Here is a 27,745-nt window from a genome sequence, read left to right as displayed (position 1 = left end):
GCCCAGAACCCAGAGCCCAGAGCCCGGGCAGCAGAGCCCAGAGCCCAGAACCCAGAGCCCAGAGCCCAGAGCCCGGGCAGCAGAGCCCAGAGCCCAGAGCCCAGAGCCCAGAGCCCAGAGCCCAGAGCCCAGAACCCAGAGCCCAGAGCCCAGAGCCGGGCAGCAGAGCCCAGAGCCCAGAGCCGGGCAGCAGAGCCCAGAGCCCAGAGCCCAGAGCCCGGGCAGCAGAGCCCAGAGCCCAGAGCCCGGGCAGCAGAGCCCAGAGCCCAGAGCCGGGCAGCAGAGCCCAGAGCCGGGCAGCAGAGCCCAGAGCCCAGAGCCCAGAGCCGGGCAGCAGAGCCCAGAGCCGGGCAGCAGAGCCCAGAGCCCAGAGCCCAGAGCCGGGCAGCAGAGCCCAGAGCCCAGAGCCCAGAGCCCAGAGCCGGGCAGCAGAGCTCAGAGCCCGGGCAGCAGAGCTCAGAGCCGGGCAGCAGAGCTCAGAGCCCGGGCAGCAGAGCCCAGAGCCCAGAGCCGGGCAGGGAGAGCAGAGCCCGGGCAGCAGAGCCCAGAGCCGGGCAGCAGAGCCCAGAGCCCGGGCAGCAGAGCCCAGAGCCGGGCAGCAGAGCCCAGAGCCGGGCAGCAGAGCCCAGAGCCCAGAGCCCAGAGCCCGGGCAGCAGAGCCCAGAGCCGGGCAGCAGAGCCCAGAGCCCAGAGCCCGGGCAGCAGAGCCCAGAGCCGGGCAGCAGAGCCCAGAGCCCAGAGCCGGGCAGCAGAGCCCAGAGCCCAGAGCCGGGCAGCAGAGCCCAGAGCCGGGCTCTTCCCCGGAGAGAGGGGAGCAGCCCTCGGAGCGTCCCGGAGCTGTGTGGTGGGACGGGGCCGGGCATCCACTGTATCCACCGCATCCATCGCATCCACTGCATCCCACCGCATCCACCGTATCCACCGCATCCCATCGCATCCACCGCATCCACCCCATCCCACCACATCCACCCCATCCCACCACATCCCACTGCATCCCACCGCATCCCACAGCATCTCACTGCATCCACCGCATCCCATCCCATCCCATCCCATCCCATCGCATCCCACCACAACCCACCACATCCCATCACATCCACCGCATCCACTGCATCCCACTGCATCCCACTGTATCCACCGCATCCCACCGCATCCCATCGCATCCACCCCATCCCACCACATCTACCGCCTCATATCGTATCCCACTGCCTCCCGCAGCATCTCACCGCCTCCCATCCCATCCCACCGTATCCCATGCCTCCGCCTCCGCGTGTCCCGCCCTGCCCTGCCCTGCCCTGCCCAGCCCAGCCCAGCCCAGCCCAGCCCGGGCAGGAGGAGCGGTCCCGCCCGGTCCAGCCCAGCCCAGCCCAGCCCAGCCCAGCCCGGGCAGGAGGAGCGGTCCAGCCCAGCCCAGCCCAGCCCAGCCCGGGCAGGAGGAGCGGTCCCGCCCGGTCCAGCCCAGCCCAGCCCGGGCAGGAGGAGCGGTCCAGCCCAGCCCAGCCCAGCCCAGCCCGGGCAGGAGGAGCGGTCCTGCCCGGTCCCGCTGCCCGAGAGCTGCCGGAGCCTCTCCCCGCTCCGCTCCTGCTTTGGTGAGTGAACAGCGGCAGGGAAAGGGAGGCGGGAGCTGGGGCCAGGGGAAACGGGAGGGATTGCAGGGATTGCAGGGATTGCAGGGATTGCAGGGAGAGCAGGGATTGCAGGGATTGCAGGGATTGCAGGGATTGCAGTGATTGCAGGGATAGCAGGGATTGCAGGGATTGCAGGGATAGCAGGGATTGCAGGGATTGCAGGGGTTGCAGGGATAGCAGGGATTGCAGGGATTGCAGGGATTACAGGGATTGCAGGGATTACAGGGATAGCGGGGATAGCGGGGATTGCGGGGATTGCGGGGATTGCAGGGATTGCAGGGATTGCAGGGATAGCAAGGATTGCAGGGATAGCGGGGATTGCGGGGATTGCGGGGATTGCAGGGATTGGAGGGATTGCAGGGATAGCAGGGATTGCAGGGATTGCAGGGATAGCAGGGATTGCAGGGATTGCAGGGATTGCAGGGATTGGAGGGATTGCAGGGATAGCAGGGATTGCAGGGATTGCAGGGATAGCAGGGATTGCAGGGATAGCAGGGATTGGAGGGATTGCACGGATTTCGGGAATTGCAGGGATTGCAGGGATTGCAGGGATTGCAGGGATTGCAGGGATTGCAGAGATTGCAGGGATTGTAGGGATAGCAGGAATTGCAGGAATTGCAGGGATAGCAGGGATTGGAGCCTGGCGGTACCTGAGCACAGCCAGGGGAGCGGGGCAGGAGAGCAAACAGGAGCGGCACAGCTCAGCACCGAACACTCTCCCCTCCTGGTAACTCTCCATGCTCAGATGGGAACGGGAAAGGGAAAATCCTAAATGCATTATTTTCATAGATATCTTCTCTCAAATACAAATCCAGCACATCCTGAGGGGGCTGACCCTATAGCAGGGACATAACCTGCCCTAAACCTTATCCCACCCTTGATTCAGCCTTTCCTTTACAGACAGCAGTGATGGAAAGGAATCAGAATTCTTGCTTATTTTTTTAAGTTTTTGCTTGCAAGGCACCAGGCTCTGTCACTGTAACAGACCCTGTGCCCCTCTGCCATCTGCTTACTCCAACAAAAAACATTAAAGCTGCCTGGAAAAAAAAAAAAAGAGTTTGTGTAAGTCAGATGTGTATTTCTGTAAAGGAAAAGCTTTGTATTTTCAATGAATTATTGCTAAAGTATGAAGGAACTCATTAAATTACTCCAGAAAGTCCACCAGATGTTTGAAGAGACTGAAAATACGGGTTCCAAATTAAAAATGAAAAAAAAAAGTGACCCAAAAGAAATCTTTCAGCAACAGGATTTACTTTTATTCCCAGTACGAGGAGACAGTGACTCCTCACACCCACTAGGATTTTTAAATCTGTGCATTTTTGTGATGGTTTTCATACAGTTCCAAAGCACCAGAAGTTCACTTCAGCTGAATTCAAGTAAATCCCCAAAGAGTTTTCATAGTGATCAACCTCCCTGCTGAAAGAACTCTCAACTCTTCATCACTTATTTTTTATTTTTGTAATGATTTCCCAAGCCACTTGGAAAGAAGCAGATCTTAATGTTTGAATGATGGGGTGAGTTACATTTCTAGAAGTTAATTGTATTTCTGATGCAGGTGGATTAAACCCACCAAGTTTTACGGCTGCCAGGGGTTGGAGTCAGTAGTAGCTCAAGGTGAAGTCCAAAAAAATTAAGATTTTTTGTTATTCTTGTAGGAAAGATTTCCTGTTAGACTGAATTGGGATAATGGGCTCCAAACCCAGACTAGAAAGGCACCACTGCAGCTGCTCAGCTTTAGAGGAACCACATTCCTGGGAAATTCCCCTTTGTTTATAAGGGATTGTACAGCTCACAGATCCGTTTACTGCACCACAGCACAAAGGACTTTTCTTCTATTACAGCGGTGATTTCACAGGTCTGGCACCTACAGCAAATTCTCTTTTCACACACAAGTAATGGAGTAAAGAATATAAGACAGTACTTAAAGAAAATTACATTTAACTACTGTTTCGCTAAGAGATCACATTGATGATCAATGAGTTGATATTGATAATATTTAGACTAGCAGGGAAAATTAACACCATAGCTGAAAGCTGAAAACTTCTCAAGAGAAGTTTTTCCCCCCAGTCTCTTGGCAAAAAATAATCCATATTTGGGGAATGCTATCACAAGAGCAAGAATGGATTTTTGTCATGGAAAAACTGATATTTAGAACAACCTAAACTAGGAAATTGAGCTGCTGGAAGAGGAGTTCCGTGGAAGTCTGAGCTTATATTTGGAAGGCCAAAACATTCCTTGGAATGTGTCCATCTTCTGTTAGCTCTTTTTAATATTCATGGAATATAGGCCAAGTGTTAAAGAGAGTTGTTAAAAAAATGCCAGCCAGTCAAAAAAGTCTGTATCTATTTCCTGATCACTTCAGGTTAAGGCTGAAAGTTAAAAATAATAACTAATATAACTAATAAATAAATATAACTAATAACAAATAAAAATAATAAATTTACTTAGGGAAAGAAAAGGAAGTAAATACAGTGGTGTGTAGAAAATTGTTTCATTAAGTAGCTGGTTATGCTGCCTGAAGGACACTGACACTTCACTTCCAAACTGTCCTGGCTGGACTGAGACATTGTCATTTGAGTGGGAACAACAGGCAGGTTTCCCAAGTTTTTTCATTTATTTTTCATCAGAAATATTCCTTGAATATCAGCAGGCATTGAATAGGGACTGTTCCCTTACAGATAAATAAATGGGTTTTTGAGAGGGAAATTAATCAAACTTCTAGCATGTTAATACTTTCAAGGATAATTTTTGGGGAAAAATCACTAGAAATAAATGAGTTTCTTAAGCACAACAGAGTGAGTAAAGGCCATCTGAATTAAAATCTCACTTTCTGCCTTGTATTTAGTCTGATGAGCAAGAGTTTTGCTCTTTGGAGCTGTAATTTCTTTAAAATCCATCAGCAAGAGACGTGCCAGTTTCTGGAAACTTACTCCCACTCGGACAGGGTTTAACAGATTGCACCTGCACTAATGAGGCACCGAGGCATCCACCCAGCATCTCCCGGGAGATTCTTGTTCCTTGGAGTTGTAATACAATAACAAATCATGTTTGCTGAGCCTCCCTGTAGAAAAAGCTCTTCACAGACAGCAACAATTAAAGAGGCATTTCACCGTGAGCTCGGGGTTTAGAATTTCCACAAAGTAACCCGAGGTTTTGAGCTGTTTTGTTATTTTTTCTTTTTAATCTGTTCTGTCTTAGTGAACTTTGTTTCAGTGTAATTGAACTGTGCAAACATTAAACCCCATTCAGTCATTATTACTTTCTTCTATTGGCAACTGCATTAGAGATAAAGAATTACATCAGTAGCTCCTGAAGAAAGGGAACATTAACCCATTTTGGAGATCAATTCTTGCTTCCTAAATCTTGCCCTGTGCAACCACAGCAGTGTTAAGGAGGAAGTTTGGGAAGCAGTGAACAGCATTTACTGTGTTCTGCTGTTGGATTCACAGAATCCCAGAATTGTTGGGGTTGGCAGGATCTCTGGAGATCATCCAGTCCAAGCCCAAATGCAGTTCATATATTCCATATGCAACCCAGGAGAGCTGTCTAACCAGGCAGCTTTCTTTGCTGGTATTGTTTTCAGTTAAAGACTCAATTAAAGTTGCCTTTTCTCCCTTTATTTTACCATATAATTACACACCATTTACATTTTACATGCCATTTACATTTAAATGAAAATATGTGGGGGTGAGGGTCTTACATCAGCTCCTTGCCCTGGCCATGCCCTTACATTTAAACACACTTGAAGAGGTGGAGAGACACAGACTGGGATGTAACCACTTTCCAGACATGGTTTAACATCCATGGAATAATTTCTGTCCTCAACTTCTATGGAGTGATTTCTGTCCTCAACATCCATGGAGGGATTTCTGCCTTCAGCATCCATGGAGGGATTTCTGTCCTCAACATCCATGGAATAATTCCTGTCCTCAACATCCATGGAGTGATTTCTGTCCTCAACATCCATGGAATAATTCCTGTCCTCAATGTCATGGTGTGATTTCTGTCCTCAACATCCATGGAATAATTCCTGTCCTCAACATCCATGGAGTGATTTCTGTCCTCAACATCCATGGAATAATTCCTGTCCTCAACATCCATGGAGTGATTTCTGTCCTCAACATCCATGGAATAATTCCTGTCCTCAATGTCATGGTGTGATTTCTGTCCTCAACATCCATGGAATAATTCCTGTCCTCAACATCCATGGAGTGATTTCTGTCCTCAACATCCATGGAATAATTCCTGTCCTCAACATCCATGGAGTGATTTCTGTCCTCAACATCCATGGAATAATTCCTGTCCTCAATGTCATGGTGTGATTTCTGTCCTCAACATCCATGGAATAATTCCTGTCCTCAACATCCATAGAGTGATTTCTGTCCTCAACATCCATGGAATAATTCCTGTCCTTGTTCTCAGGAGATGCTGGGGGGCTCTGTGACCTGTGAGCAGCTGCCACAGAGGAACGGTGCTGGCAGAGCCTGAAGGAATCCAGGATCACAGCACTCCCCAGGGTGCTCCTGTCCCCTCTGCCTATGGATACTGCAGAGGACACAGCTCCTCTCCAACAGCCACCTGTGAGTAAAGCCCAGGAAAGAAGGAATTTGACCTCTCATAAGGAAGCACAAATAATTGCAGCTTCAACCCCGGTTACTGGAATAAAAATTTCTGGAATAAAAAGGGTAAAGTTAAATGAAGTATTGCATCACCAAATTTCAAGAGGAAATCCTGATTATTGAACAATCTGTTGCACTGTATTGCTCTGGCCGTGTTTAGAGTTAAGAGGCTGAGAAATCCCATGCATATCTCAGTGTTAGTTGTGTAAATATTTTGAGTAAATATTTTTACAGTCTCAATTTCTTTCCTTATTGCTTTAAGAGATTTACCAGAACATAAACTCTGACAAGCTATGAAATGGCACAAAATGTGTGTCACCCTCACAGACATCTTTCATCAGTGGACTGGAGGCAGAATTTGGTCAATTGATCATTTGCTCCAAGATGTAAAATATTATTAATCAATTCTGCACTGTGGATCAATATAAGAATTAGCAGCTGGGAAGCAGAAGATGCTTACTAGTCCTGAAAAATCTTATTATTTTGCATTTGATCTCAAATAGGCCTGGCATCTTTAAATGTTTGAAATCTGTGTGAGCCTAAATTGTGTGGGAAGAGATTACTCATTACCTATAATTTGAATGACTGCCTACTGACTGCCAGCTGCTGGATTCTCAAACTGTTAGATGGGGGTTGTAAATAAGCACTGGCTTGTTTAAATTATTTAATACTAAATATGTTTTTACTACCACATTTTAAATTGGTTTGCCAATATGGAGTTTATGTTATGGTTCGTGATCAGCTGTTTAATGAGATCTAATGAATTAAAACTGTGAGGAATTAAATTTCTTCTTCAGATTCTGAGGTCAGAAATAGATGAAGCTCTATGAAAACTGTTTGGGATTGGTTAGTAGGGTTTCATAAAACACAAATAATGTAAAATGTTGTAAAAATTTGCTATTTAGGAGAGCCCAAAAAGGGACAGTGCTAAGCTGAGGCATGAATTAGCTTTATTACCTCATTAGTACAGTGATTGAGTACATTTTCTTCCTTTTTTCTAGTTCTGGAAATAAAAGTCCTCAAACAACATGTTTACATCCAGGAGTGCAAACCGTGACTGACCTTCCAAGGCCTGGACATCCACTGCGATTCTCAGTCAAAAAAGATGTCCAACAACACAACAGAGAGCTGCAGCAACGCTCCCTCAGCTCTCCTAGGCCTGTTCCTGGGAAGCATTTCCCTGATCACCGTTGTCATGAACATTCTGGTGCTGTGTGCTGTGAAAACGGAGAAGAAGCTGCAGACGGTGGGTAATTTATACATCGTGAGCCTCTCTGTGGCGGATCTGATGGTGGGGGCGGCCGTGATGCCCCTGCACATCGTGTACCTGCTGAGCCCCAGGTGGCCCCTGGGGCTGGAGGCCTGTTTGTTCTGGCTCTCCATGGATTACGTGGCCAGCACGGCCTCCATTTTCAACCTGTTCATCCTGTGCGTGGACCGGTACCGCTCGGTGCAGCGGCCGCTCCAGTACCTCAGGTACCGCACCAAGGTGAGAGCCTCGCTCCTCATCCTGGGGGCCTGGCTGCTCTCCTGCACCTGGCTCATCCCCATCCTGGGCTGGCACGTCTTCGCCAACCGCGGCCAAAGGAACGTCAGGGAAGACGAGTGTGAGACCGAGTTCTTCCAAGTCACCTGGTTTAAAGTGCTGGCGGCCATTCTCAACTTCTACCTGCCCTCCCTGCTGATGGTGTGGTTCTACTGCAGGATCTTCAGCACCGTTCGGAAACACTGCCAGCACCGAGAGCGCACCGATGGATCCTACTGCTCTTCCAAGGAAAAAAGCACCGTGCAGCAGGCTAAGACGAGGGATGAGAAAAACATCTGCCTCCAGAAGCAAATCTTAGGTGAGAACACCCCTGGCACAGACAAGCAAAGCTCCCCAGAGCCTCAAAAAGCGGAGGCAGAGCTTCATTTCAGCACTCCCGGTGAGGCTTCGGAGGCGCTGAGTAATGGGAAGGTCCTGAAGTTTTTCTCTCTCTCCACAGCCGAGCCTGAGCCTGGCTTGGACAGAGCAGGGAAGAAGGGGGTGTGTGCCACGAGAAAACCTGGTAATAAGGAGCAGCCTGGCTGCCAGGACAGCGACTCCAGCGTGGCATCAGACAAGCACACCTTCACTGAGGTGGCCCCCCGTGCAGAGCAGCCCAGTCCCGGCCCTGCAGGAGCCCGCTCTCCTCAGGGAAGGACAGAGCACAGGGATTCCAGGGGACTGGCGTTCCTGAGGAAAACCTGGCACACCCTGCACAGCCGCTCCAGGAGCACCCACCAGCACGGGAACAGGGAGAGGAAGGCAGCCAAGCAGCTGGGGGTCATCATGGCAGCCTTCATGCTCTGCTGGATCCCCTACTTTGTGTTGTTCATGGTGATAACGTTAAACAAGGAGCACAGCAACCGTCCACAGCTCTCAGAACTGCACAGGGTCACCATATGGCTCGGCTACGTCAACTCCACCTTAAACCCATTCCTCTATCCTCTCTGTAACCAGAACTTCAAGAAGACTTTTAAAAAGCTCCTTCACATTCATTGATGCTGGAGTTTTGGAGCTCAGGCGCAGCTCAGGAGTTCATCCAAACCAAATGTTCCAGTTTCAAAGGATGAGTTCAGTAAAAGACTTTGGTGAACTGTGGCCTATAAAGAAGCGTTAGTAAAAGTGGGAAATGTGCACTTTTTAGGTTTAATACATTTGAAGAGCAACTTCAGATCAAGGATCTGAAAAACTCGAGGTCAATATATGAACTGTTACACTGTTGTCAGCCTTTTATCACTTGAGATCACCACTTCCATACAGAAATGGAGATACAAATAGACATCCTCAGTGATTATAAATTATTCAGCTACAGAAAAGGAAGAAATCACATTTCACTGATTACCCAAAAACATTTTTCTCTTTCAACTTACTCCATTAAACACATTGCTTGTGAAGTGAGATTTGCAGGAGGAGGTACTTTGCACAGCCCAAGAGTTTAAAAAGACTCCCCCATTTATTTATAGCCTCCTCCAAATCACAAACTTTCCATCAAATGTCAGGTTTTAGTGTGTATCCTGCTGTATCTCTGTGATATTGTGCTTAGATTAACTGCACATTAACTTTGCTGAAAAAAGAGGTTTTATGTCCCAAAAGAGTTTCCATGCTCAATGTCCTGTCACCATCTGCTCCAGAAGGGCGTGCTGCTGTTTCCAGACTCACAGAATATAGTTGATTATACATGAAATGTGCTGACCTTTTCTACCCTTTATATTTAATTTGTATTTCATAAATCTTGCTGTCAAATATTTCAGGAGAAAAACACAATAATAATAGAATACTCCATGTTGGAAAAGAGACCAGGAAGATGTTGAAGTACAACTGAAAGCTGAGGTGGCATTGATGCTACAAAAAGAGTCCTCTCATTCCTTTTGTTGTGCTGATGAATTTCCCACGTCCTGAACACTTTCTTAATTGTATTTAAAGGACTCAATATTAAATGAAACCCTAATATATCTGCCTTCTAATAAATTGGGGAAGTCTGCTAAAAGAATAAATTCAGCCTATTCCAGTGTAGAGTTCAGAGATTAATTGACTTTGGTTTCAAGTTGCATGCAGGAAAAAAAACTGCAATTAGGAAACTTAAATCTAGGAGAAATAAGGCAAAATGTAGAGAGAAGATATGAAACCAACAAAATTTCTTGCAGAATTCAGACAGCTTTTTCACTGCAGGAGGAACACCTGCACAAGCAGAAAAATGCACCTTTTTGGAGTAAAGAACAGAACCTTTTGAAACTCATGCTCTAATCCCTGGCCTTTCACAAACAATTGCTGAGGTTCACAGCCACTAAATTGGTTTTTTTTTTCTGTTCTGATTTGCAACAGCACTTCTGGCTAAAATGGATGGTAATTTAGATGATCCCTGAGGAAATAAAAGTCAGGCACAGCTATTGGTGCTGAAAAACACATTTACCCAAGGGCTGCTGAGAGTTACCAAGAAATCTCTCCTGTTGATCATGTAAATTGGCTTTTCTGACCTTAAAAACAACAAAACCTCAGCAAGATCATTGAAAATTGGTCTAAAAATGATGGTAACAAAGCCTTTGGTAAAAATAAAGAACATTCAAACAGCTAAACCCAGGAAAATAAAGCTGCCTGAATATATATATATATTTTATCTCAAATCATTTTATTCATGATCTTTGTGTAGCTGTGTTAATAGCAAAGACAGGGGATTTATGATAGCTACATTTTAAAGCTATTAGATGACAATAAAACAGGAAAATGGTATAGTGCCTATTTTATATAGCACAAAAAAGCAACCAAGAAAATTTCCGTTCATTTCACTGAACGGGGCAATTCCAGCGGCTCTGGATGTGAGGGAAGCAGAGGAGAGCGAATCAGGGTAAGAAACGGAGAAGCCAAGGCTCCAGGGAATACTTCAAGCGTGGTTTCCTGAAAATATTTTCAGGATTCTGCAGTTCCCAGCGAAGCTCAGAGGACACGGAGCTTGCGGAGAGCGTAACCAGAGTCGGGGCATTTCCTGGAGAAGCGCTGGGGCTCGGCTGTGCTGGGAGCGGAGCAGGTTTTGCAGGCACAGGATTCCTCTGGGAGCGTTCCCTGCCCAGTGGGGACATCTGCTGGGACAGCAGCGAATCCCGGGATGCAGCGGGCAATTTTCATCGTGCTTTTCCCCACATTGTCAGGAAATGCCGCCGATGGGAGGGCGAACATCAGTGCAGGCGCACATCCTGGCCTTCTTCCAGCATCTAAAATGCCGCTGTTCACTTCTGAGGGCTCCGTCCCGGGGGGGTCGGAGCAGGGCACGGCACCGGGCACAGGGCTCCAAGAGATGCGGGGCACGGGCCCACCGGAGCCGGCGGCTGGGGCTGCGCCGGCCGGACCCGAGGCGAGGGATAGGGATAGGGATAGGGATCGGGATCGGGATCGGGATCGGGATCGGGATCGGGACCGGGACCGGGACCGGGACCGGGACCGGGACCGGGACCGGGATCAACCGCCCCTCAGGCTCTCCCCGCCCACAGCGCCTCCTGACGTCATAGTTCCGCGCCGCCTGCGAAGTCACGTGCGCGAGGCGGGGTGACGTCAGCGGTGTGCGCCGGCCGGTGATGCCGGAAGCGCGGAGCGAGCGGTGCAGCCGGTGAGTGGGAGCGGGCGGGTCCCGCCGGCCCTGGGCTCTGCCACAGCCCCGGCTACTGCCACAGCCCCGGCTACTGCCACAGCCGCAGCCCCTGCCATCGGCACCGCCACAGCCCCGGGCACCGCCACCGGCGCTGCCCCCGCAGGGTCACAGCACCGGCACCATCCCCGCAGTGCCCCTCCCGGGTCGGTGTGTCCGGGCCTCAGCCGCCTCCCCGGGGCTGCAGGCACGCGTAGACGGGGCGGAGGAGTCGGTGTCGATCCCGGTGTCTGTCGCTGTGAGGGGCCCGTGTCAGTCCCGTGTGTGTCCCTGTCCCTGTCCGTGTCGCTGTGCGGCTCCGGTGCCGTGTCCGCGTTCGGCTGTGTCCCGGCTCCCCTCAGCTGGGTTTCCCGGTGTTTCTGTGCTGTCGCAGGGTGCAGCAGCAGCAGCCCAGCCATGGCCACGGCCGGCGGGGAGCCCGGGCTCGCCAAGCTGCAGTTCGCCCCGTTCAGCAGCGCCCTGGATGCGGGATTCTGGCACGAGCTGACCCAGAGGAAACTCAACGAGTACCGGCTGGATGAGACCCCCAAAGTCATCAAGGGCTACTACTACAACGGTACACACAAACTAACCGTGGCAGCTGGCTCCTGACACCCCTCTGGGTTATCTGGCATGCTGCAGACCTTTCGTGGCTGTGAATTTTGAATGTTTCACTGGGTGCTTTACATCAACAAAAAATAAAGGGAAATAAGCTGTATATTTCAGTCTGAAAGGAGCTTTGTTGCTGTTTTGTTTGGTTTTTTTTTGTCCAGGTGATCCTTTGGGTTTGCCAGCTCGCTTGACCCTGGAGTTTAGTGCCTTTGATATGTAAGTACAGGCTGTGGTTTTCCTTCATTTGTGTGTGAAGACACTTTCCTGGCATAAAAATGATTTATTTGTTAGAGAAACTCTACATGAGAATAAATAACATTTTAATGAACTCTCTAACAGAGGCTGCTTTGAGTCACAAAAAATTAACTCCTTCTAGCTGAATTTAAAATATTCTGAATTCTCACATTCATTCACTTTCTGCATGTATGTTTATATAATTCTTTTTTATTATTATTTTTTTCATTTCCTCAGCTTTTTGCATTAGGGAGGCTTTTTCAGTAGTTTGACTCTTTCCCTTATAGCTTTAATTCAAATTGTTTTTACAGTCCCTGGTTGTTACACTGTAACCTCTTCCAAAGTGTTTCTCTGTTGTGACTGGAAAAATGCCAGGTTTTGAGAACAGTGTCAAAGGAGGCAATGAAATCAGTGAGATCTGTAAATTAAGGGAAGATTGGAGGGTTTTTTACCTAATTTATCTCAAAAATAAAATACTGTTTACAGACAGCAGCTTCTCCAGCTGATGATGCTACAAACTACAGAAGCTGCTCAATCTTTTATCTGGTTTGGTCTTCCTCTGGGATGTGTTTTAAACATCAAATTTTAACTAACTCCTCATGTGGGTACAACTCTGGCATCTAAGCTCAGCCTAAATTAGTTTTTCCCAGTGCAAATCCCATTTGCCTCAGGTAGCTCCTGTTTGAGCAGAATTTCAAAGCTTCAATCCCTGATTTAGTGTCAGTCTGCTTGGAGAACACACAGAGATGCCAGATGTATTTTTGAAGCCATGATGGAGGTGTGTGTTTGCACTGGTTATTCATCCATGCTCATAAAGATGTTTTCATTAGAGGTGGTGTTAATTTCCTTGCTGTGCCTCATCATTTGATAATTTAAGTTTCCACCATCAGATAGCTACTGCTGCTGGTGATTGTGTTAATTGCCAGAGTTTTCCTTCTGTTTTTAATCAGGAATGCTTCAATACCAGCACGTTGCTGTCCTGCTTTTGGAACGTTGTATAACACCAACACTTTTGAGACTTTCAAATCCTGTGATAAGAAATCACTTCTGGACAAGGAAGCAAGTGAGGTAAGATGTAAAATCAAATCACAGCGCATTTCCAAATCCTTTCTACCACTTGAAGTGCTTTACACTCTGCCTCAAATTTAGAGATACTCCAGTCCTGAGTAGGCTCAGGATTTAGCTTATTCTGGATTATTGGTGTTTGCTTCTTCTGTTCTCTACAAGAGAATAGAACCTAATTTAATTGTTGATAACTAATCCTACTTGGAAAACTTCATCCCATTTTAAGCTCTACAATGCTCTCTACATTTTTAAAATGTGTCTTCATACCCAAAAACCAGCAGTGCCTGGTTTAAACCTCAGATTACTGCAATTTATCCATGTGACAAAGAAACAGGGAAGCTCCACAGCTGCAAGAACCCTGAGATAAAGCAAGAAAAAGATGGGTGAGAGGGGCTGGTCTGTCTGCACTGGCACCACTTAATTTAATGTCATGGCCTGGGGAGAGGTGAAAGTCAAATTTAAGATGCTTTACTTTGACCAGTCCTTGATTCTTTTAATTAATTGCCTTGAGTAACAAAGTTTTGATGCATGGCTTCACTCCAAACTAGGAATTTTTGTATTCCTATGGCCTCGTAATTCCCTGTTGCCTGACCTTTAAAATCCTTTTATCACAGATAATTGTATGAGTAAATTCAGTTAGAAAAAAATGGCAATGAACATTTATCTCCAGACTTTAAAGTTAGCTGGAAGAGTTACAGATTTTTGCAGCTGTTCTCATCTTCTCTTGGTGTTTCTCTGTCTCTTTTTTTTTCCTCCTTGTCCCCACAATCCATGGCAGATCTGGGAATCAATCAAATCTGGAGCTGCTCTGGAGAACCCCCTGCTCTTGAACAGGTTCCTGCTGCTGACATTTGCAGTGAGTACAGATAATTTGTGCCTCCTATTTGTAGTGGAAGTGGCAAAGTAATTTGTTTTTAGGAGTATTAATATATTTTGTATTAATAATAATGCTGCATTAATATATTTTTATATTATTTTCTACAAATGTATGAGATTAACTGATAGCCTTATAGATATCAGTAAAAGTGCTCCAGCCAAGAAATCCTAAAGGATTGTACACACATAAAAAAACATTTACAGAGAATGGAAGTCTTTGATTTTCTAAACTCATTATGAGGTAATGATACCTGTGGTTCCCATGGTTAAAATCATAAACCATTAATTTTAATTAGTGTTATGTAATTTGCTTTGATATAACTCTTTATTATCTAATTAGACAAATTTCTTTTCCCTAGGATTTAAAAAAGTATCATTTCTATTACTGGTTTTGCTACCCTGCTCTCTGCTTCCCTGATGGAATTCATTTAACTCAGAAACCTGTGTGTCTTGGGGACAGGTTCTCACTAAATCAGGTATTCAAAATCCTAAACATTGTGAATTCTGCAATACTGAGAACTGCTGTGAGCTTTAAAACTCATTTTTTTTGTTACCATGAATTGAACTAATTGGAGATTCTAATTTCTTTTTAAATCTTCACTTTTCTTTTATTTCCACGTTGGTTTTCTGTTTACCATTTGTTTCATGATTGTTTAAATAGTCTGTTTAGAAGCAGATACAGCAAAAAATTCCTGAAGATGTGATTATGCTAATCTATATATTATATATTTATTTCTGAGATATGTATATTAAGCTGTGTATAAAAATTAATATGTAGTTATGTATATGGCTTTGGTTTTGAAACTCATTTAAAAGAAACCTTTAGAAAGGGACATCCCTGAGTGAGCCAACTCATTAAAATTACAAAAATTCTTAATAAAATGCATGATTAGATAAGAAGAAGAAGTTAATTTGTTTATTTTTAGGAGAAGAGTTAAACAATCTTTAGTTTCTTTCATATTTCAGTTCAGAATTGGTCAAGCTGTTGGTTCAGCTGTCTTTCCACTTTCAGATTCAAGCCCTGCAGAAAGCCTACGATGACCTCTGCCAGGAGGAGGGGGTGACAGCCCTGCCTTATTTTTTAATTAAGTATCATGATAATTCTGTCATTGTATCCCTGCTGAAAAAGTGGGATGGCTTCTTTCAAGACCAAGGAAGAAAGGTAATGAGAATTTTATATCATTTTATGGTTAATCTGTGAATGGTTTGAAGCTTTAATACTGAGCTGGGCACAGTGGTTGTGTCTTGAAGGTGGCTGTAAAGTGATTTTTATGGTGTTTTCCCTTTGATTTGTTCTCTTGCTGGCTTGTGCTCTTTCACTTTTTGATCCTCCCAGAATCAGTGCAGAATTTTGGGATGGAGCAAGGCTTCAGTTGCTGGGCTTCCCTCATAATTGTGCTTTTAAGGTAATAAAAGTGCATTTACTGCAGTAAACATCCAGTGTCCCTAAAGAGACCAAACTGAATAAATCTCAAAGCTGTGGCAAAACCTTGAGTAAAACCTGCTGTGACCATGGATTAAATATTTATAAATACACAAAATGTGTGTGTAGGCCTGCCCCATCCAGAATTTTTATTTAAAAATGCCAAATAACCTTTGCATGACTGTGGATAGGTGACTTCTCATGGAGAACAATTTGATTTGCAGGTGACAGTTGGAGTTTATGATCCCTGTAATTTATCCCAGTATCCAGGATGGCCCCTGAGAAACTTCCTGATCCTGGCAGCCCACAAATGGTATCTATTTTATTCTTTCCCACAAAGATTATGTACTGGTTGATGTTAAATGAGATATTTTTCTTCCCATGGCATTTCACTCATGAGATTTTGCTTTTTCCCTTGACATTATCCACCTGGAGTGATTCTGGTTTTGTGCATTATTCTGTTCTTTACTCTGTCCATCACAAATTCCTGGGAATCCTAATCGTCACATGGATGCATGCACCTGGAAATGGCAGCTTCACACCCTGCCAATACCCTCCAGCTGTGTCAAATCTCATTTAAATACTCTGAATTTATATAATTAATTAGGATCAAGCAATAGCAGGCTTACATTTCAAAAATCAGATGTTCTTAGGTTTTCTTCTTGTACCACTTGAATTTTTTTGTTGGGGAGAAGATGGGAAGACAAGACACAGTTTTACACTCTGGATTTTGAAAGAAAGGATTTCAATGATCAAAAAAATTATGAAAACACTGTAATTAGGTTTCACTTCCATAGTTTTGAGTGTTACATTTACACAGCCTTGGCATTCTGAGGGGTTTAGGCACTAAAATTGTCAAGTTTTTTTGGGGGGGTTTGAATCACAAGGAGGAAAAATTGCATCTGTTGTGAACTCAGAGCATCTTGGTGCCACAGCAAAGTCCCAGCACCCACCTGATGTGTGCTCTGGTGCTCTTCTGCCTTTTATTCCTGTAAATCTGCAGTTTTTCCAGGGCTGGGTAAATGCAAGGACAGGCTGGCAGTGGCATTGCTTTGGAGCTGTTTCACACCACAGCAGTCATTTTCTTACACTTCAGGAGTGATTTCTCTTTCTACACCTGCTAAAGACAGCAGTGTTCAGTACCAAGACAAAAAGCCTCATTCAGAGTCTGCAAAGGACTAAACCTGTGGGAAGTGGTGGTAAAAACAATTCCCTTTTCTATTAAAGAAGTTGCATGTCTGTCTCTATTTATCTTTTATTTCCATGGCAGGGGCAGCATTCTGCAGAGGGTTGAAGTGCTCTGCTTCAGAGACAGGACCATGCAAGGGATGAGAGACATCACACACAGCATCATCTTTGAAATCAAACTGCCAGAGACACCCCTGGGCCCAGGTAATCCATTCAAAACATTATTTTCCTTTTTTTTTTTTACCCTTCTTAATCACTGCTGACATGGCAAAATAAATTACTGCTTCAAAGTCCTTACTTAGGCTAAGTTATTTCAAATGGATTTTAAATTGTTTGAATTTCTGTTAAATGCCTCTAAAGGAAATGCTTCCTTTTTTGAGAAAGAAAGAAAGAGGAGGGAATATTCTCTCTAAAGATTTTCCTCCTGGACTTGTGTTTCTAATTGAAAACCAAAAAAAGTCCTGCTGGTATCGTAGAAAATACAATAAAACAGCAATTTGTCTTGTTTTTTCTTGTTGAATTTGTATACAGTCCCTCAGGTAGGAAAAAAGTGATGGTGAATTTATGGGATGCAAAATTTCTGGAGAATTTCTAAAATGATAAAAAACCTGCCCCAGAGTGGAATTGTTCCTTTAATCCCATAGTGACACATCCAGGTGTATTTTAAAGCAATTGACATGAAAATGTGAAAATATAATCTCAGATTTAATTTCTAGGTACAGGACAGTATCCCAAAATTTCTCAGGCAGAAAAGTTCTGAATGCTTCACATGTCATTGCTGCAAAATATTTAATTATTATATATAATTAAGATATATAATTCTCCACTGAATTTGCAGATGGGGGTCTATGAAATGATGACTGAAATTGGCAAAATTTACTGAATTATGAATTTTCTGAGCTTGACATTAAAGATCTGAGGGGAAATGATGCCAGCTCTGTGCTGGGTTTGAAGCTGAACAGGCAAAAAAGCAGCACAGGGGACAGCTGAGAGCAAAGAAATTCTCCAGGAAATTCCAGTTGATGTAAGCAGCACAATTTGTATAGCAGGTTGTTAAAATGCAGGTTGTTCACTGGCAGGTTTAAAATAAGGTTTTTTCCAACAGGGTTAAGTCCAACAAAACTTCTTTTTTTCTGTCCTCCAATATTAAAGTTTTCATTCTTTCTTTCCTTTTTTCTTTTTTTTTTTTTTTTTATTTGTTTTTGTTTGGTTGGTTTTTGTTGTTGTTTTTGGGTGGTTTTTTCTTATGTTTTAAATATTTCAAACAGATTGTCCAAAAGCTGTTGGATGGGAGAAAAACCAAAAGGGAGGCATGGGGCCAAGGATGGTGAATCTCAGTGAATGCATGGATCCAAAGAGGTTTGGTTTTTATCTTTTAAATTCCCATCATTTTCTTTACTTGGGTTTAATCCCTAGCAAGTTGAAATGTGAAATAGGTAAGAATATGCAGTAAAACATACACTGGATATTGTTTAGATTTTCCTTTTGGGCATTTACAGAGCAGTGCACTGCCTGCAGCAGAAATCTTGGTAATTTTGGACTCTGGTTGAAAATTGTGAGTGCATTTATTTAAAACTGAGAGAAATTTGGGTCAGAGTGTTACAGGCCTGTGGTAATTTCATTGAATTCTTTAACCTGCATGGTGTTAATGAAAATAAACATGGGAGAAAGTTCATCTTTTGGGATTTGTCAGAGTGGGACAGGAAAGGGCTCAGGAAATGTGACCTTAATAATTTTTATCATTCTGCACATAATGTTTGGGCAATGGATTGAAAATAATGAGGTTACAGAGTGTTTGCATCTGTGTCCTTCCCTTGGGAAAACTCACTGGTCTGATGGTTCAGGTTCACATTTTGCCCACCAAGCAAAGCCATTTTTATCAAGCATTTGTGGAAATTCTCAATGTTTTCACAGATACTCAGTAAAGTTCAACTCAGAGTTCTTAATTCTATAGGTAACTTGACCTTCTTTACTTTTATAAATTATATAAGTGCTTCCCACAGAGGTGTTGGTAAAACGTCAGCTTTGACAATTGCTGCTTAAATCTTTGTTGGATGAGTAATTTACTGGATGCTGAAAAGATTTTATTTATGATAAAGGAATGAAACTTGCAGGAATCTGAGAGCTGTGGTGGCCTGGCTTGGTGAGAGTTTTAACACTCCATGTTCTGATGGATATAAAAATCTGCCCCTTGCCTGAACACAGATTTCCTTCTCCATTTTCTTTCTCCAGCTTCCACAAAGAGCTGCCAACATGCTTTAGGGAACAAGTGGAATATTTCATGTTAAGGACAGGTGTAACTGGATACAGGAAACCAGATAGTTTAAAAAAGAAACAAAAATTTATGGAGAAATTCTCTGTCTTAGCTCTCAGCTTAACAGGAATCTTGGCTGAGACACCATTTTTATTTTCATGCTTGCATCAATTTTATTACTAAAATTTTAGTTTTGGATTGGTACTTTTTCAGAAGCTCTTGTCTGTTTGTTTTGGTTTTTTTTTTTTTGTGTTAAATTGCTGAATTCCTTCTCTCCTTTTAAAAAAAAGAATTTAAATTAACTCACTCAGCTGAGATATCAGTAATTCATTTGTTGGAGAAGCACAGGAGGGTTCAGAAGTTGTTACTGTTTATTCCATGGCACAGGTTGGCAGAATCATCCGTGGATCTGAATTTGAAGTTGATGTGCTGGAGGTTGGTGCCTACTCTGGATTTAGAAAAGATTGTGGCTGCCAAGTGTCTGCTGCTGGGAGCTGGCACCCTGGGCTGTAGTGTTGCAAGGACCTTGATGGTAAATCCTTAACTTACAAATGTTTCTTATAAATTCTGTATTTCTTTATTTTTTTGGTCCAGCTGCCATGACACATCAGAGACAAATTGCATTCTCTGCATCAAAAGACACAAAATGCACATTAGTTATTGACTATTATAAATTGCAGGGAAGAGGTGAGATCTGTACCTGATGGAAATAAATACCTAAAATTCTTCTGATATGATATAGTAAGGAAACCTTGGCAGAATATTTTGAATTTATATTTTTTAAAAAAAATCTGAAACAAATTAACAATCTATAAAGACCAAGTTCACATTGAAGTATTTGAAATAGCTGTGCTGATAATTCCTTTCAGGGATGTTCACCTCATTCCACTGAATTTTGAGGGATTTCTGTTAAATTCTATATTTGGAGCAACCAAATTTTCTCTTCCCTTATTTCAGTTGCCTTGAATAACTGCAAAAGCTTTTGTAGCTTAAAAAAAGTGAACAATACTCAACACTGAGCGTGTGGCATTCCTCAGAAAGGTTTTCCAAGGCTGTTATAATTATCTTTATTAAATTTTGTTCTCCTTCAGGGCTGGGGGGTGAGGAAAATCACTTTTGTGGACAATGCAAAGATCTCCTACTCCAACCCCGTGCGGCAGCCGCTCTATGAGTTCGAGGACTGCCTGAGTGGGGGCAAGCCCAAGGCTCTGGCAGCAGCAGACAGGCTGCAGAAAATCTTCCCAGGAGTGGTAAGATCATCATCTCCATCTTACTATCACTGGCAGAAAAAATAAAATAATTCAATTTCTATTCCAAGTTCTAGTAGTTGAATGTTAAAAATGCTATGCGAGTGTTCTGTTGGTTACTGAAATATTTTACTACAAATCTCTGCTCCTGGTAACTTTACTGAGGTAAGTATTTGTAGTAATGAAATGTAATTAAGGATCTTTAAGTGGTCTTGTAGCTTATTGATAGTGAAAATTTTTTCCTGGCTGGGATGTCCTAAGGAGCTGTGAGTAATGCCAGGTCAGACATATTGATTGTCTCCTCTGAGAGCAGGTCTTGAGAGAAGTAATAAATGAATTTTTGAGATTTCCTATTGTGTTTTAGACCCCAAGTTTGCAATCTTATCTGAGTTGATTTTCTACATTAGAAGATAACAGCTTAGTTTTAAATTTCCAGCAAAGGGAACAATACATAGTCCCCTTTTTTAATGTCATTCTAATATTTTATGGGATGGTAACTAAATATTATAGATAATTTGGAGGCATTTTAAAACTTTTCTTAAATTCCTGAGATTTTGAGATTCTGTGGAATGAGCAAGGTCTTTCTTTGGGGATATATATGGACATTTACTGCTCCTTAAAATAATACCAATGTGCCCTCTGAGCTTTTCCTGCCATTTCCTGGCTGCCAAAGTTCACCTCTGGTGACTGCTGTCTGTTTTTTGAGGGAAAGTTATTCAAATAAAATTGTTGGAGCTGCCAGGCTTGTCTGTATTCCTACAGCTGCACTGCCTGGATTGAGCTTTTTTTTGGAATTCTGGTAGGATGTGAGTATTTACAAGCCACACAGAGCAGTTTTTGGTGCAGCTAATGTCCAGCTTATTTATTTTCATTTATTAAACAAAAATTGCCCTCCTAAATCACCAGCAGTGTCAGTTGAGCTGGTCTAATCAATCAGCGCTTTGCAGCAGAGGCTCGATGAGTTATCCATGAATACTCTACTCAGGCACAGCATGGATTAAGTTTTCTATTCCTACCACAACTTTTTGGAGGAGATAATGACACTGAAATTAAGCCTGCCCCAGTAATTTCCTGATGTCTGTGGTGATGGCACAGAGGGGAAAAAAAGGTGTATCCTTTGGTATGGTTAATGCAGCTATTACCCACTGTCATTTCTCCAAGCTGCTAAATGGGCCTGGTTCTTTTTATCCTCGGGGATATTTATGTGTATTCACCCTTCTGGTTATTTGACTCACCTGGATTTATGAGTTGTGCTGCTAATTAATTGGTCTGTGCAAAAGCACATCCCACCAACCTTCCTTTCCTCCCTTCCCATGGAATTTCATGCTTGGTTCATCCAGTTTTTACATTTTGGTTTTTGATTTTTCCTGCCAAGCAGGGAGGCTTTGGCAAGGCTTGTTGTTCTGTAGCATAAGTGAGGGATCCATCCTTCCCTTCCAGCAGATGGCTGGCAGATTGTGCTGACACATTTCCAAAGGAGTGAATTCCTTGTTTGCATTGTACATGCATTGTGTAGATGCTTATTTGGCTCAATATTTGCTCTCAGTACGTCCTGCCCAAGTCAGGGGCTGGAAGAGGGAAGTGTTCCTGCCACAGGAACAACCTCCTCCAGCATCTGCACAGTGCAAGCAGCACTGCAAACTCCAGCTCTGCAGTGACCAGTCTCAGAAGTGCTTTCTGCTGGCTCAGGTTCCCACATGGCTGGGGAATTTCAGGGGAATCATCAGAGGCTGTTCTTCTCCTCAGGAACTGGAAGTGAAGAGCAGAGTGTGATACTGCGCATCTGACTGGGGCTGAGATGATGATCAGTGGCAGAAATCCAAACTGCAGCCTGTTCAAATCGTGTGGGAAGGGGCTGGAAAGAGAATCCAGGACACAAGTTTTAATCACAGCTCATAATCACATGTAAAAGTGGCGGCTTGGCTTTGGGATGATGTTTGTAAGCCCCGGGATCAGGAGCAGTTTGCTCTGTTCTTGTGAGTTGCTGAGTCTGCTGTGCATGAATACAGTGAGAAACTCCAGCACGGTGCTGCAGTGCACAGCACTGCCCCAGAGAGGTGGGGAGAGCAGAGCTGCCATTCTGACAAGCAGGAAATGAATGTGGACTCTGATCTGTACTGAATTCAGCACCAGTTCAGTCCCAAGGTTACCTCCTGAAGGTGTGATTTTGTGTCTCCCTGCAGAGTTCAGTCCCAAGGTTATCTCCTGAAGGTGTGATTTTGTGTCTCCCTGCAGAGTTCAGTCCCAAGGTTACCTCCTGAAGGTGTGATTTTGTGTCTCCCTGCAGAGTTCAGTCCCAAGGTTACCCTCTGAAGGTGTGATTTTGTGTCTCCCTGCAGAGTTCAGTCCCAAGGTTATCTCCTGAAGGTGTGATTTTGTGTCTCCCTGCAGAGTTCAGTCCCAAGGTTACCTCCTGAAGGTGTGATTTTGTGTCTCCCTGCAGAGTTCAGTCCCAAGGTTACCCTCTGAAGGTGTGATTTTGTGTCTCCCTGCAGAGTTCAGTCCCAAGGTTACCCTCTGAAGGTGTGATTTTGTGTCTCCCTGCAGAGTTCAGTCCCAAGGTTACCTTCTGAAGGTGTGATTTTGTGTCTCCCTGCAGAGTTCAGTCCCAAGGTTACCTCCTGAAGGTGTGATTTTGTGTCTCCCTGCAGAGTTCAGTCTCAAGGTTACCCTCTGAAGGTGTGATTTTGTGTCTCCCTGCAGAGTTCAGTCCCAAGGTTATCTCCTGAAGGTGTGATTTTGTGTCTCCCTGCAGAGTTCAGTCCCAAGGTTACCCTCTGAAGGTGTGATTTTGTGTCTCCCTGCAGAGTTCAGTCCCAAGGTTACCCTCTGAAGGTGTGATTTTGTGTCTCCCTGCAGAGTTCAGTCCCAAGGTTATCTCCTGAAGGTGTGATTTTGTGTCTCCCTGCAGAGTTCAGTCCCAAGGTTACCTCCTGAAGGTGTGATTTTGTGTCTCCCTGCAGAGTTCAGTCCCAAGGTTACCTCCTGAAGGTGTGATTTTGTGTCTCCCTGCAGAGTTCAGTCCCAAGGTTACCTCCTGAAGGTGTGATTTTGTGTCTCCCTGCAGAGCTCTGAAGGCTACAACATGAGCATCCCCATGCCAGGCCACCCTGTGAATTTCTCCGAGGTGACGATGGCCCAGGCTCGCAAGGATGTGGCCAAGCTTGAGGAGCTCATTGATGGCCACGACGTTGTTTTCCTGCTGATGGACACTCGGGAGAGCCGCTGGCTGCCTGCTGTCATTGCAGCCAGCAAGAGGAAGGTGTTGTACTAATCCATTCCTTCTTCCTTTGTTTTAAATGCTTTTCTGGCCCTGAGCAATGCACTTCTGTTTCTTTATGGCTCCAGTGAACTTCCCTTTGCCACTGGAGAGATCAGTGTCCCTTTAGTGAGGGCTTCACTGATTTACAGCTTCAGGTGTAAGTGTGATATCTTCATCAGGTCCTCCTTAATCCTCCTGGCCTCCCTGCAGCTTGCACCCATGGGCTTTCAGCAGTATATATTTAAACAGCACAGAAATGACAAGAAGAGCAAGTTTACAAGGCTTGTTGTCAAACAAAAATCTGATTCCATTCTCCAGATGACTGATTCTCCATGTTTATTAAAAAATAGATATAAATAATATTAACCCAACCCCCAGCCCAGGCAGGGTGGTCTGGCATTGCATTTGTGCAACTCATGGACACAAAATTCCTGCTACCTACTGAGCAGGAATTTGTTGGGAGCAGGAATTACGTAAATAAAGCCATTTCTGACTTTTCTGTTCTCCCACAGAGCTGCCAATATGAGCATCCTAAAGTTCACTTTTGAAATCTCTTCAGAGTTTGAAAACAATTCAAATCAGCCAACTCCCAATTATTATGTGAGTTGGCTGATTTTAATTGTTATTATTTATTATTATCACAAAATATTCAGGTTGTTTTGGTACCATCCAGCACTTTTATCTTCAACTCAACCCAAACTCTGCTTACCAATGTGCTACAGCTTTTCAAAAATTCAGTTTTAAAATCTCAAAATTGAAACCTTAAAGTGTCAGGGTCAGCCTGCTCTTCCACATGTATGATGGTTGGGAATTTTCAGCAATACATGGAGTTTTATGTGTATATTTTATATGAATCCTGTCTGGTTCAATCAGGATAGAGTGGTTTTATGAGCTCCAAAACTTCCACGTTTTCTTAGCCAGCAGTGCCCCTCTACATTTTTCTTGCAGCATTTAAATAATTTTGAGGAGAGATTGAAACTTTTTTGTGACATTTCTCTGTTCCTCAGTGGTGTAGTGTGTCTGCACACTGGTTGATTTGATAGCATCACTTTGATCTGAGGAGATGGAATTCCCTGTCACTGCAAAAACACAGCAGGGAAATCTTGATGTGCCCAAACAGGTGCTCGTTATTTTATGTTGGTAAACACTCAATGAGAGCTCTGCTTCAAATGTGATTCTGTGTGACACCTGCAGATCTCAGGTCCCAAAAAGGCACACAGGAAGTAAAGAACATGGTGGGTGATGATTTGTGTCAAGCCCACAAAACCAGGGCTGTGGGTAGCAGGAAGAGTCGTTCTCCCCACTTCATCATCCGAGCACCTTGATGAGCTGTGCCATTCCTGCAGTCCTTCCCCAAAACAAGCACCTCACACAAACAAAGCCCTCAAATGCTAAATCCTCATGGCAGATGTTAAATCTCTGTTCCTGCTGAGTGCTGGAGCTTGTTAAAATTTCCTTGTTGCTTCTTTTTGTTTATCCATGCCAAAAGCTGATTTTCCATTTGTTTCTTGTACTTTTCCATTAGTCTCTATCAAAACCAGATGATTTTTTTTTAATTAAGGCTCAGTTAGAATGAAATGGTTACCTGCCAATAAGATGAGAAGAGAGAAACAGTTGATTGCAGTGGGAATTGTTTAACAATAATATTAATTTCTGCTAATACCAGCTCTTACTCATATTTTGGAAGTGGAACACCATATTCAGGTTTTTCAGGTAGATGCAGTGAGAAGATGCAGTTTTTTAATTGCTGTAGGCCTGGACAGATTGAACAGCAGGGTTCCACTTCAGGACTGAGGAAAAATAAACTTCTCCAAGGCTGCAAGATAATATACAGAAGTAATTGGAAATACTAAGAATGATGATGGGACTCCAAGCTTCCTAATTAAGATGACTAATTCTTGAGAGAGCTTCCCTCAGAGTTCTTCTTTTAAATAATTCCTGGCTGGAAGAATGGAAAACGAGGAAGTGCTGCACCAGAATTTCTGTCAACAGTCTGTGCAGATGCAGCAGGGCATCTTCCTTTATATTTGACTGGCTGCAGTCGTTGCTGTGTTGGGACTTCAGAATCCTCTGTGCACTTGCCACAAAGTGGAGGGGAAGGGGAAAATGAGGACAGAGGAATTGTGCAGCACAGCTGCTCCTGCTCCCCATGGGACTAAGCAGATGCAGATGAAGTCCATAAGTAATCATTAATTGCTTTCCTTACTGAGCAGAAATTGGTTTGGATAACAGATGGCATTTCATTGCTTGAAGTTGCTGTTGCTTTTTTGTCACAAGTTTGTGTAACAGCTAGAGGGAGTCATTCATTTGGATCAGATTGCCCTGAAAGGCACAGAAAAGGACAAGGGCTCATGACTTTCTGAAACAGACTTTTATTTTGGTTTTGTTTTTTCCTAAGTGCTTGGCATCTGGGATTCTGCACCTTTCAGAAACTCTTGTTCATGGCTAAGGTGGTAAATGTGCAGTTAATGGGTTGCTCCTCCATCTACAGCCTGTGGCATTTTTGGCATTTATAGTGAATAAAAACCCCGAGGCTGCTTTTTTTCCCCCCCACCTCCCATTTTGGCTCACTTAAAATCTGTTGTTCTCTCTTTATTGTTCACAGTTGGTCATCAATGCTGCTTTGGGGTTTGACACTTTTGTTGTTATGAGACACGGCCTGAAGAAACCAAAACAGCAAATATCTGGTGATTCACGTTTCAGCAACGCCTCTGCTGCTTCTGACCTGCTGGGATCCTCGCTCTTCTCAAATATCCCTGGCTATAAACTGGGCTGCTACTTCTGCAATGATGTTGTGGCACCAGGGGATGTGAGTAGAACCTCATGGAAATGGTGATTATACCTCTCCTTTGTTGTGACATGAATTAGTGGTGTTTGATAGAGGGATCTGCTCTGTGTTGATGTACGTGAGGTAAAGAGCTGATTTTTCTTGGGAAGATCCCAGATACAAATTGCACAGCACTAGAGGTGTTTTGTACAGGGCAGCTGGTTACTTTGGAGTTCTTTTTCCTTCCCTTCAGAACTGTCTGTGTTTGTAGTCCACCAGGGATCGGACACTGGACCAGCAGTGCACGGTCAGTCGGCCTGGACTGGCCATGGTGGCTGGAGCCCTGGCAGTGGAGTTAATGGTTTCTGTCCTGCAGCATCCAGAAGGGTGAGCCATTGCTGCTGTTCTGAGGTGTTCTCTGAGAAATCAGACAAATGGCATCAAATCTGTGGGGAGGAGGAGGAGGAGGAATTACCCCTCGAGACAGATAATTCTGTGAGGGGTAATGTAAATTAATGTAGTGTGCAGTGTTTGAGGGAGCTGCTTCATCGAGTCTTGGGTTTTTCTTCTCTCTCTGAATTTAACCACAGAAAAGTATTAAGAATCTTTCAAAAGAAGAAAATGTTGTTAGTAATCTTGGCTTTCCTTTGCTGCACAGTGTTTAAGTGTGATGAGGAGCTCTTGGCACATGAAGGGTTTCAAGATAAGCCCTGTGTTGCAAATTTTATTTAAAACTCAGTGTGTGTGTACAGAAATTACTCTGAAATTCTGCACCTTGAATGTGAGGCTTGTTTTCTCTTTAAAGCCTGAGAGAAAAAGTGACTTAGGAGTTAAAGATGAGTCTCAGACTGATTTATATATATTTATCATGCTGAATCTTGGTATCTATGAAACAGATTTTCCACATAGATTCCTTGCCTCATTCTAAGCTGTAGCAAAGTGCCTGGAAGCTGACTGGAACTTGTGAGTGTGTTGCCTTGCTCTAATTCTCCCTGTTGGGTTTTTGGCAGTGGCTATGCTGTGGCCAGCAGCAGTGATGACAGAATGAATGAACCACCCACCTCTCTTGGGCTTGTTCCTCACCAGGTAAATTATTTGTGAGAAAACCTTTTCTTTAAGAGCTGGGAACTGATTATCACAGATGTTGTCTCCTGAAAACAATCCGATTCCATTCCCCAGAGGACTAACTCTCCATATTTATTAAAAGACAAATATCAGTAATATCAATAAACACAGCCCAGACAGGGTGTTCTGGCACTGTGTTTGTGCTGTGGACACAAAATTCCTGCTACCTACTGAGCAGGAATTTGTTTGAAGCAGGAATTATGTGAATAAAGCATTTTCTGACTTTTCTGTTCTCCCACAGAGCTGCCAATATGAGCATCCTAAAGTTCACTTTTGAAATCTCTTCAGAGTTTGAAAACAATTCAAA

At 44.0% G+C, this 27,745-nt stretch overlaps 2 protein-coding genes across 16 annotated transcripts in view; both read left to right on the top strand.

The window, feature by feature from the left end:
• Positions 1–1,432: 1,432 nt before the first annotated feature.
• Positions 1,433–10,374, top strand: HRH1 (histamine receptor H1). 2 transcript variants are annotated; one of them, XM_086846891.1, is made up of 4 exons: positions 1,486–1,586; positions 6,048–6,205; positions 7,246–8,088; positions 8,230–10,374. In XM_086846891.1, the coding sequence occupies exons 3-4, from the start codon at positions 7,350–7,352 to the stop codon at positions 8,766–8,768; spliced, it is 1,278 nt and encodes a 425-aa protein (XP_086703017.1). In that variant the 5' UTR covers positions 1,486–1,586; positions 6,048–6,205; positions 7,246–7,349; the 3' UTR covers positions 8,769–10,374. The 2 variants fall into 2 exon arrangements, with proteins under 2 accessions (XP_086703016.1, XP_086703017.1); XM_086846890.1 differs by having other exon boundaries at positions 1,433–1,586; positions 7,246–10,374.
• Positions 10,375–11,262: 888 nt separating this feature from the next.
• The window catches only part of ATG7 (autophagy related 7), an 81,585-nt gene continuing 65,102 nt past the window's right edge, over positions 11,263–27,745 (top strand). For 5 of the 14 annotated variants that reach the window (XR_015275167.1, XM_086846878.1, XM_086846879.1 and 2 more), the window contains exons 1-16: positions 11,263–11,367; positions 11,780–11,962; positions 12,159–12,213; positions 13,182–13,299; positions 14,075–14,152; positions 14,532–14,648; positions 15,185–15,334; positions 15,820–15,908; positions 16,866–16,987; positions 18,052–18,142; positions 19,425–19,569; positions 20,129–20,287; positions 23,352–23,546; positions 26,152–26,355; positions 26,585–26,700; positions 27,324–27,399. Coding sequence is in view for 11 of the 14 variants with exons in the window: in XM_086846878.1 (XP_086703004.1) it covers positions 11,803–11,962; positions 12,159–12,213; positions 13,182–13,299; positions 14,075–14,152; positions 14,532–14,648; positions 15,185–15,334; positions 15,820–15,908; positions 16,866–16,987; positions 18,052–18,142; positions 19,425–19,569; positions 20,129–20,287; positions 23,352–23,546; positions 26,152–26,355; positions 26,585–26,700; positions 27,324–27,399 (1,875 nt within the window). In the remaining 3 variants the exon portion in view is untranslated. Of the gene's footprint in view, positions 11,658–11,779; positions 11,963–12,158; positions 12,214–13,181; positions 13,300–14,074; positions 14,153–14,531; positions 14,649–15,184; positions 15,335–15,819; positions 15,909–16,865; positions 16,988–18,051; positions 18,143–19,424; positions 19,570–20,128; positions 20,288–23,351; positions 23,547–26,151; positions 26,356–26,584; positions 26,701–27,323; positions 27,400–27,745 lie in introns of all 14 variants that reach the window. The other 9 variants (XR_015275165.1, XR_015275166.1, XM_086846883.1 and 6 more) reach the window with 4 other exon arrangements.

This window comes from Cyanistes caeruleus, chromosome 11 (assembly GCF_971803275.1).
Source record: "Cyanistes caeruleus chromosome 11, bCyaCae1.hap1.1, whole genome shotgun sequence".
NCBI lineage: Eukaryota > Metazoa > Chordata > Aves > Passeriformes > Paridae > Cyanistes > Cyanistes caeruleus.
Note: the sequence above shows the minus strand (reverse complement) of the source record. Positions and strands in the feature narration are given on the sequence as shown.

What these genes read in the sequence shown, in the direction of transcription:
- HRH1 (XM_086846890.1), top strand. Translation starts at nt 7,350, where the DNA reads ATGTCCAACAACACAACAGAGAGCTGCAGCAACGCTCCCTCAGCTCTC.